The sequence below is a fragment of the Bacillus rossius genome, chromosome 7, assembly GCF_032445375.1.
Source record: "Bacillus rossius redtenbacheri isolate Brsri chromosome 7, Brsri_v3, whole genome shotgun sequence".
In the NCBI taxonomy this organism is placed as follows: Eukaryota; Metazoa; Arthropoda; class Insecta; order Phasmatodea; family Bacillidae; genus Bacillus; species Bacillus rossius.
In genome coordinates, this window is record NC_086335.1 from 45,689,753 (window position 1) to 45,700,859 (window position 11,107).

Genomic DNA, 11,107 nt, shown 5'->3' on the forward strand with positions numbered 1-11,107 from the left:
AATCACAAAAAAAAAAAAATTTGAACTTCTTTTGTTTTTCCATTTTTTAGCACATTTAATTTTCTTTTGTTTTCAGCACTTGACCTGCTTGTTTGACTCTTTGCCTAAATCATGAAATTATCTGTAAATAGCATTATTGTCACTCTGGTTAATCCTCTATGAGCAAAGATGTCAAGCTTATGTCTCAAGGCAAGGGTGGATGTGTTTAACCTCTTGTGTACTCATAATATTGGACACAGTTGTGCAAAGAGCAGTCAATGGCTATTTTGTAAATTTGTGATCTTAGTTTATACACATATAGTAACTGCAGTACCCGGGGTTGCCCGGGCTGAACACAATGTTATATATTGTCCGCAAGTTAAAGCAAAATGGATAGCGCTATGTGACAGTGTGGCGGACATGGAGAAATGACACACAATTGCTGTTTGTATGTCCTGTGACCTTTGATTTTCTGTTTATCCATGGCAGTCGGTAGAACAGTTTAGAATTTGATGCGCTGCAGCGTCATTTAGCGGTTAGTTACAAAAATATGGATAGCATAAAAACTTCCATGAAACAACACTTTGATGTGGCAACTTTCATGGCGATCTGTTAAATGGTGTCGGAGTTTATCAATGTCATACATACCAACATCCTATTTTATATATATAAACACTTGCCAGTTATTTGTGAAAAAATGAATTTGGAAAATAATGATGCCAATCTATTTGGTTGTGATTTAAGCATTCAATTTTATTTGCATGGCTTTTTGAAAATGGCTGTAGAACAGTAAAAGTGTTTTTGGTTCTATGTGTCATCGTGTTATCATTATGTAGGATTAATTTTTTTGTTTTGATTTGCTAGGGATGTTAACACATTCGGCAGTCTTCTGCATCCAATTTCATACGTTCCGTTGGTGTTGCCTTTTTTTCAGACAGCTGGTTTACAGTCTTGGACTAGTTTCTAATTTATCAAAGTTTTTTAGAGCATAGCATTTTAGCGAACAATATTGTGTTACAATCTTAAATCAAAGCACATCTCTTATGAGTAGTATAATTGAACCCTGTAATAATTAGGCTTGTGCGAAGCTTCGACTGAGCTCATCAAATCAATGCTCGTTTTAATATTCATTTTGACTTTGTGAGTAAATTTGCTATTCGTTTAATTTAAAGCTTCAAATGTAATGCAAATCTTTTGACTAATGTGAAGCTTCGCATTTGTTGCAACACTGTACACAAACGAAACCTATTGTGCTTTTTAATTTCACAAGGGCAGATGATCATAACTAAGGAAAAGAGTTGTTTAGATTGGTATGATCAGCTACATTAATATGACGATAACTATTTACATTATTGATTTTAATGTATTCCAACAATTTCCACAGTTTTTTTGGTCAGTTTGATGTTTAAATCACTGTTAAACATTCCCTGAAGTTTATTTCACAGAACACATTTTTTACGTTTCTAAACATTCAGAGTAACATTAAGACATGTCACGTAAATTTCATAAACAGAAAATTAAAAAAAATATATATATTTTTTTCTTTATTAATAAGATGGACACAGTGGGGTGATATCTCTTGTTATCTTTACTGCATGTTTTGAAAGTTTAGTCCTCACAGTGTACATAATTAACGAACTTATACATATCTTAAATTTTTCTTTGGCAAACTCATCTCATTAATTGTGCATTTCTTTTAAAGACTTGTGAGCTAATAATATGGCACTTTCTCTCCATGGAGTATGCCATGTTATTTTTTTTTATTTGTTACCTTTTATAGGCTCTGTAACTCGAAATGTCCATTTATGCACCGGGATGCGACTACCAGAACTGTTTCTTCACCTGTGTTTTCAGACAGTTAATTTAAAAATCTGATACCTAGCACAAAATTCTTGTATTATCCATAAAATCTGTGTGCATTATGAAAAAAAGCTAGTTTTATTTTGGCTTCTTTAACAAGTAGTGAATGTTAATTGAGAAATATAAACCATTATTTGTACAGGAAAATATTATATTATTCTTGCACAATGGAAAAAAAAATGATATGTGCACCATGTATGTGGTATGTCTGACAACATCGGTCGTGACACTGGGTTTAGGACTCACTTGTCAAAAACAACTAAGCGCATGATCCTCCCGTGTTTGCATTAGTATATAGTCTAAAGCATAGCATCCATTTACAATCCAACACAAAGATGATACTTCTGTGTATGCATTAGGTTATTGTCAAAACCTTGGCATCCATTCACAACCAAACACGCAAATGAAAGATGATGATACTCCTGTGTGTGCATTAGGATATTGTCTGAAGCATAGTATCCATTTGCATCCGAAAACAAAGATGATAATCCTATGTGTGCATTAATGATATTTTCTAAAATGTAGCACCCATGAAGATACTCCCCTGTTTGCATTAGCATATTGTCTAAAGCATAGCATAGCATGTGAATTGAGAAATTTTGCCCAGCAGCATGTAGAAAATTGAGACCAATAAACCTGCAAATCACAGAATATGAAATCTAGGCAAACATTTTTTTATATTCATTTGTTTATGACTTGGAACATTTACAACCTAACACCAAGATGATAGCCTTTTTGCGTAAAGATATTGTGTAAACATGATAGCATACACAGTAACGACTGAGCGCAGACCTTCCCCCTGTTTGTGCGACAGGATGGAGTTCAGGACGTTCAGCTGCTTCGACAACTTTGTGCCGTGCAACAACTGCGGGGTGCCGGACCACACGCCCACGCACCACTCGTTGCAGCACCTGGAGCGGCTGCTGCAGGGCATCTCGCAGCGGCTGCGCAGCATGCCCGAGTGCGAGCTCAGCCCTGTCACTTCGCCCGAGCAGAAGGCGGCCCAGGAGGCGGGGCGCGAGGACGGGGAGATCCTGGTGAGTGCCGTCAAAGTTCTGTCAACGTTTATACGATTTTGCGTCTTTTTTTTGGGGGGGGTTTCGTTGGTCCGAAATATTTTACTTACCCTTTCTTCCAAAATACCACAAAAATAATGTGTAAATAGATTCAGCGAATCAATCAAAGCTCTTTTTAATATTCATTTTTGACTTCACCAGGAAATTTGCTATTCGTTAAATGAGGAAGGCGAAGGCTTGTGTGCAGGTTGCTGACAGTTGTTGTTGTTGTGATGGGAATGTGTTCTCAGCCCCACGACGTGTTGCAGTATGAGGAAGGCGAAGGCTTGTGTGCAGGTTGCTGACAGTTGTTGTTGTTGTGATGGGAATGTGTTCTCAGCCCCACGACGTGTTGCAGTATGAGGAAGGCGAAGGCTTGTGTGCAGGTTGCTGACAGTTGTTGGCGTGATGGGAATGTGTTCTCAGCCCCACGACGTGTTGCAGTATGAGGAAGGCGAAGGTTTGTGTGCAGGTTGCTGACAGTTGTTGGTGTGATGGGAATGTGTTCTCAGCCCCAGGACGTGTTGCAGTGTGAGGATGACGAAGGTTGGTGTGCAGGTTGCTGACAGTTGTTGTGATGGGAATGTGTTCTCAGCCCCACGACGCCGAGGAGAACGAGGAGGACGACGAGGAGGCGGAGGTCCCGGACGGGGACCCCGGGGCGGACGGGCGGAAGCGGCTCTGGTGGCGGGAGAACTTGAACCTGGACAGGGCCCACCTGGTGCTGGTTGGCTTCAGCAAGGGCTGCGTGGTGCTGAACCAGCTCATCTACGAGTTCCACTACCTCAAGACGCTCACGCCCGACGACGAGACCATGATGCGGCTGGTGTCCCGCATCCGGGACATGTACTGGCTGGACGGGGGCCACGTCGGCGGCAAGAACACCTGGATCACCTCCCGCAGCCTGCTCGAGACCCTCACCAGGCTGGGTGCGTCACATCGATGGCTTATTAGACGTACAGTACAACCCGGTTATAACATTCCCGTTTGTAACATTTTCCCACCTATAACACCATAATTTCATGGTCCCGCCAATTTCTCCATTTATCACAATGCTTTTATTTCCCGCCTGTAATAATATTAAAATTTCTACATTCCCGCCTTTAACGTTTAAATTTGCTTTGATAACTGCCACAATTTTCAGTATCCCTTCCTTCAAAGTCATAATTTAGAGCGAAACCATAGCTAGAAAATACCAGCACGCATATACAAACATCAGATGTTTACATTTATGTAGTTCACCATAGACGTGGTACACACGCACTCCACAACTTGCACCGGATCGACTATCAATATGGCGTCCTGTTCGCGCTCGTTAGCCTACGACTTGTTCCGTTATACTTATGATGCACATTTTGTGCACTGATAAATGGTCGGAAACAGTGCTACTGTATTCTATGGTGCTGGTTTTTGTTTCAAAGGTGTAACACCTTGAGATGGTTAAATGTTCTATGGATATATTCACGGCTTTTGTTTGTGGTTAATCTTTGTCGTAATTAATTTTTTCACTTATTGTAGTTACGGTCATATTTAATTAAAATACGCCGTATTCAAATTTTATTCACGTTACTGTACGGCTATGATGGCCGATAAATATAAGCGAAATTCATATTCTGTAGCTGAAAAAATTCAATTTTCCACTCTATTGCTGTACTTAGTGTATTACTCCTGTACTTTGTGTTGTTTTACCTATACTCTTTAATTTAATCAATCCACATGTAATTTATACAAAGTGAAGATGTAATTTTATAATTTCCTGCTTATAACATTTTTTTAAGTTGGTCCCTTGGAGAATGTTATAACAGGGTTGTACTGTATTCATATGACGCACTTAGGCAGAATTTTTACAGTTGTGATTTGGTGCAAAGGAAAGATTTTGCTTTGTTTTACTTTTCTGATTCAGCAAGCTGTCCTTAGCATCTGAGAATTAATTTTTTATTACATTTTTTGATACATTTCCAGACAGAATTTTTCGTGTTCAGTGAATCAATGTATCTTGTCAAACTACATTTCTTTTATTTAATGATAAAATTGTATTCGTTTCGTGAACTGAGTTTTTCAGATGGGTACATGTTATGTATTTAATTTACTTAATACATATATATTTTTAAAAAAAATAATATTTTGGGGAATGGTATTTGAATAAGTACAAAGATATAAATAAAAAAGGCTACTTAACTTTTGTGTTTTTTTTTTTAATTTTCTATTTTTACTCCAATAATTATATTGGAATATTTTTTTTTGAATCCTGAACCTTTGAAATACTGGAGATTCTGTAGGATTTGAGGATATAAGGATTTGACCGGCCCATCCCTAGTATTTGCAAAGAAATTTGTGAGTGATTTGCGAGACAGAAATACCTTAAATCATATTTAACTTGCATTGAAAGTCATTTCCCACTGTTAAATTGTTTGATAATTTTTCGCAAATATGCGAGTCTTTATTTTTCAGCATCTTTAGTAAGAAATAATATTTTTATCAAGATTTCTTTAAATACGTTTATGCGGTTTTTGATTTCGTAGTGAGGTGTGCATTTGTGATTCTTTCCAGGCATACGAATCCACATTCACGTCACGCCATACCAAGTGCAGGATGACAAACGTCCGTGGATCCGCAAAGAAGAGAAAACGTTTGGGGACTTGCTGCGGAGGCTAGGTGCGCCAGTGGAACGAACATTGCATTTCGAGAACCAGGTGGCTAGTCTGCACACACACTTCGAACTTTTGACCAGTTTCAAAACACCTGGTGGGAATTGAAGATCAACCACTGTTCTGGATTCACCAGACATTTGAGTGCATAGTTCCTTTCTCTCCCCCTCCCCCTCCTTCAACACACATGTTTCATCCATTTTTCAGTATGGATCAGCTATCAAAAGACTAGTAGCCGTGGGAAGTGAATATGGATATAATGAAAACTATACGCTGTTACGACGTAAAGTCTTTCAAACAGTCTCGTGCTTAGTCATCAAAAGTCCAGCTGTTTGGTCTTTTGCCTCTACGACCAGTACTTAATTAAACTGAAAGACCTGTAAATATCTGTATATATATTTAAGCCACAGTTTGTTTGAATGTGGTTATATGTTGTTATAGTTTCATAACCATTTTTTCACTCATTGCTGATACATGTTAACACTGCAACATATTTTATTTCCTTACAGTTTTCTTTGTGTTCTGAATAGGTATACAGAAAAATTAAAAATTTGACTTGTGTTTGGTTTTTTAGTTGAAAGAGTCTTTATTTTATATTTTGTGTGGCAAAAATGTGTGATGGTTTCCGTGAATTTTTCTGTCAATCTCAACTGTTTTACTTTTCTTTCTTGTTCTTTATTTTGTTTCATTGTAACTGTTCATAAGCATAATACAACCTGATTATTGTCAAGCAGGACATACCTAAGCCGTGGAGTTGGCCTCAATCTTGAGTTGAGAAGCAGATGTAACTGGTTATGAAAGCCTACATTTGAGATGTCTCGGAGTTGGATTCTCCCAGGACACTGAAATATTTTCCAGCTGTTTCGCATCAATCATTCCATAGTTTTGAAAACATTCCTTCCCACTTTGATTTCATTCTCACAGTCTATGAGTATGACCTGAGATTAATTTTTCCTGATTTTGTGCTGAGTTATCAGTTATCACTTTAAAGGTATGCTTTATCTTTCTGTGGCCATCTTTTTGTAGGTGTCATTTTTTTTAATTTCCAACATCTGTTTGTCATAAAAATATGTTTAAAGTCTTTCAGGTGTGAAAGTAGAAACAGTAAATTAAACTTATATTTGTTTTATTTTAAAATAAAAAGATGGAGTCTACAACATTTTAGTTACCAACACTATTGCTGCAGTCAACTTTTTTTAAATTTAGAATTCTCTTACCGTGAGATGCGACATCGTACATTTGTGGTAGAATTTTTTTTTGTTGGCTTACAAAAAAATGCATATTTTTAATTTAGTTTCTTAAATAATCAAATTTTTACTAACCACCTAATTATTTCCACGATCAATACAGCAGGAGAATAGACCAGAACAAATTTGTATTTATTATTATAAAATTTATAATAATAAACAAATTTGTTAACATTTAAAACCCTTAGTATCTTGTTTGTTGGGACTGTAAATGCTTTGCATAAACAGGCATTTGGTATTCAGCAATTTTTTAATTTTGACTGTACGTTCCTTCAGGTGTCAGTCTGATATTTAAGTTTGAGGGTTTTGCTAGTTTATTGAACACAGCTTCTTTTATGAAATATAACTATTCATAAATAATACATGTGAATCTACAAAAATTATATGGAATATTTTTCACCTAGAATGTAAACAACATGCCCCTCCTTGTTGTGAAAGACTGACTTGAAAGCAACAATGCTGTTGTATCCAATTTTTACAGTTTGGATGTGGCAGCAGTGTGTTATAAACTAGAGAGAAAAAAAAGGGGAAAGTTTTAATGTTCCTTTTGCAAGATGTGACAAGAATTCTTAGCAGAATTGACATGTGTTTCTATTTTCAAAATGTAAATGTTTGAAAATATGTACAGTCGTAAAATTTTAAGACTATGTTTATTAATACAGTTGTTATATTCATTAAGAGTTACCATTATACGTTTCAGTACTATCCATTGTATGCATTTTTATTTCAGTTTATTTCTGTGTGAAATATTCAATTGAACTTCATTGATTTGAATCTCAAAATAAATTTTGAGTTCTCTAACTTATAAAAGTTATACCCTGTTCTTCTTTTCAATTAAAGACGGAAAAATTAAATTTTGGTATGTAGGCTTTTACAAATTTAATATAAGTGTACTGCTGTAACATATTTGCAAGTTGATACAGTGTAAGGAAAGAAGGTTAAATTACACTCATATAGCAACTCTGCTCATAGCAGTTTGTGATGTGTTCTTTTGATGTTGCTGTATGCATCACTTCAAATTAAAGTGCACAGTGTGATAAAACTTTTGAGTAAAAGAAATAATCTATTTAGTAGTTGGACTTTTATAATTATTAAATTTGGTGGTAAAATAGGCTTGACATTTTCTAAACCCATGTTTTATTATTTTTCTGGGTCATGAGAATAATTTCAAGAAATACAGGTATGTATAAACATTATTTATCAAGATTATTGTTAAGAGTGGTTTTGATTTGGAAAGACATTTTTAAATGGGTCATAAGTAAGTTTTTGTGATGTACGAAAAATACTATTACCTAAAATAGAATACTTATTTATTTATCACAGACAAGTGTCTCATGTGTTTGTTATTTAGCAATAATACTAAACAATTGTGTTGAAAAAAAATTGAAACAAACAAATAATTTAAATTTTTGTTTTAATCTCAACCTCATTACTTCATTCATCAAACTATAAAATAAACCTGTTTAATTTTTGTTAAAATAATACAGAATTGTAATGACTTTTGTGATACATACAATGTTAAAAAAATTCAAATTGTTTTATTATTTATTCATAGTTATAATAGTAAAACCGATTTCATACTTGTTGTGCAAAGTTTATTTAAGATGATTAGGGTGTGTGTGTGAACATGATGTTTTGAAGCAAAGTAGAATGTGTCTCAAACACTCAAATATAGGTACGTTTTGTTTGAATGGTTAATTTTAATTTACATTGTGCATTGAAAATTTAATATGTAGCCTAAACCAACTTTTTGTTATCAGTATAGAGTGCCATTTTGGTTGGTTTAAGTCACTTTCATCAACTTTTTTTTTTTTACTGCTAACCAAAAGATAATAAAGTTTGTGTACACATATATAAATTACATAGCATAGTGTTATTGTTACTAGTTAAAAATAACCACAGAATAATTTTGCTTCCATCACTTATCATTTTGCAAGTTACTGGTTTCTAACCTGAACAATCTTAAAAGGATTAGGGGCAGGGCTAGGATATTTGGGATCAAGAACAAAAAATTAGGATTCTCTAGGTCTCATAACAAATTAATTGCAGTGTGTTGAACATATGTACCGTAGTGTCTTGAATCAGCAAAACCCGAATACAAATGCTTATCTTATTTGTGATGAAAACCACTTAATGTTTGGATGATTTTCATTAATTCAATTCGTAATAGTATAGTCTCAAATTGTATGCATGCCATTAAAAAGCAAAACAAATTAATTATTTTATCGATTTGAGTTTGTGTATGCCTTGGCTTACATTTCTTCTAGATTCAATTTTGATTAACAGAGTTAATTTCATAAATTCACATCTTAGAATTAAACTGCTGTGTTTTAAAATCAATTGTTCCTTGTTGTGCTTTGTTGCTAATTGTGTTGGAAGTGAGTTAATGGGTATGTATTTCATAATTGTAGTCATTTTTAAAGGATCTGGCAATGATAAAAGTAATTAGGTCTTAAAATTTGAGAAATGTAGTGAAAGTAGTAGCAGTGGAAATACTAGCTTTTTGTGATAATAGTGGACATAGGTTCTCAAGATATGAGCACACAGAGTATGGGAAGCGACAGTGTGTGACGTCGCTAGTGAGTCACAGCCCATCTCGCCTAGGTCTAGTTTGTGGTGCATGTTGTGCATGATGCGTTGTTTCCTTTCTCATGCTTTTTTTCTTTTTTATGAAATAATTGGTGGCTTACTAATGATTGGAAAGATCACTTAATAATGCTGATAAGTTGCTGCGTTTTTGCTGCAGAAATAACTCCTCACCTGGCCGCTGGAAGTTTCATAAAGTTCCATCCTGGGAAAAATCATTATTTCAATATCAGTAGTGGGTGAGCAAAAATTACCTGGGATTCCTTTGTACTGAACAAATATGCAAGTGTTTGTTTTGTTCACTATAAAGATGATTTTTAACTATCATTTCAGTACAAGTCTTTTTTTTCTTTTCTCTTAGGTGTACGACCACATTAAATAACACAGTTGTTTCCAGTCAAAAACTGAGAAAAGAAACAGTCAGAAAAAAATAGGTTCATATACAAGGGAAAATTGTTTTTTTTTCTTTCTTTAGAGTCTTCTATTGTGGATTTTCAGTACAGTATAGGAACATTAAGTACATACATACACTACACACAGTAAATCTGAAATCCTTGTGACAGTTGAATTTATTCTCGAACAATGACGACAAATGGTAGTCAGGATTTAAAAAAATAAGTTTTAGTAAATTTCAATATAATAAACTACGAGGTGATTTCATTATCCCACAAGCCTCTTCAGTACCATGCATTCAATGTATTGCTGATGAAATAATTGTACCTTGTAAATAAAAGAAATATTCTAGGAATAAGGAGTGTTAGTGTGAGATGGGTAACTAATGTTACAGAATCAACAATATATATTTAAGTGGTGTTGAGGGAGCAACGATGCCTTTTTCACAGGGACATATGCCAATCATAGCTAGATGAAATTTTATAAAAATAGGGGGGAGGGGTTGATTTAGACTTTGGAAAAATTTTCTTTTCTGGTGATGGCTAGGTACGCACATTTGCCAGCAAGATTTTTCTTTGTTTAGTAAAAGTGTTTGTTACAGTTCTTCATATTCTCTTCCAAATGTGATAGTGTTGTATGTGGGGTGAAACCTAAAGTACACTAACCTCAAATGTAAAAATTGACATTCTTTTGTTGCCAGCTTCTTTAACCCCTTGAACCCACTACTTATAGTGAACTGAATTTTTTGCAGGATGGAAACATATGGAAGGATGGCTAATTTCTTATCGGGTAAGGAGTTATGTCTGCAGCAAAAACACACCACCTTTTCGATGTTATTAAGTGAACTTTCAATCATTATTAAGCTATCATTTACTTCACAAGAACTCACGAGGGAAAGGTGCACAAGATAGAAGGAAATAAGGCACAATGCACTAACATTTTTTTGTGTCACCGTTAGCAAATTTTGCTGTGTATGTGTGTATGCAGAAAGTGTAAAATCATTGCAAAACTGCCTCGTCCAAACAGCAACCACCAAGACGCCAGCACCCTACCCAGGATCCTGGGGTACGTTGGGTGCTCTGTGCTCTGTGCTTCGCCGATCCAACCACTGCGGTCACGTGCGACCGCCACATTCGCAAGACATCACAGCCGTGCCTCCTTGGATGCAGCATGTTGGTACGTCACTGCCACGCTGTAACACCAGGTGAGTTTTCCCGCGCCATCCCATACCCACGCCAGGCTACATAGGAGATGTAATGAAGGGAAAAGGGGTGTTATAATATAATAAACTGCGCTCTTCAGCTCAATGGTACGTCAAACAGCTGATGTCTGTGTGGGT

General features: G+C 35.5%; 1 protein-coding gene across 2 annotated transcripts in view; it reads left to right on the plus strand.

The window, feature by feature from the left end:
* The window catches only part of LOC134533964 (mitochondrial protein C2orf69 homolog), a 39,953-nt gene extending 33,747 nt beyond the window's left edge, over window positions 1-6,206 (plus strand). For both annotated transcript variants that reach the window (XM_063371810.1, XM_063371811.1), the window contains 3 exons: window positions 2,654-2,876; window positions 3,490-3,823; window positions 5,445-6,206. In XM_063371810.1, the coding sequence (XP_063227880.1) occupies window positions 2,654-2,876; window positions 3,490-3,823; window positions 5,445-5,650 (763 nt within the window). In that variant the 3' untranslated portion in view covers window positions 5,651-6,206. The remainder of the gene's footprint in view (window positions 1-2,653; window positions 2,877-3,489; window positions 3,824-5,444) is intronic.
* The last annotated feature ends 4,901 nt before the right edge of the window (window positions 6,207-11,107 follow it).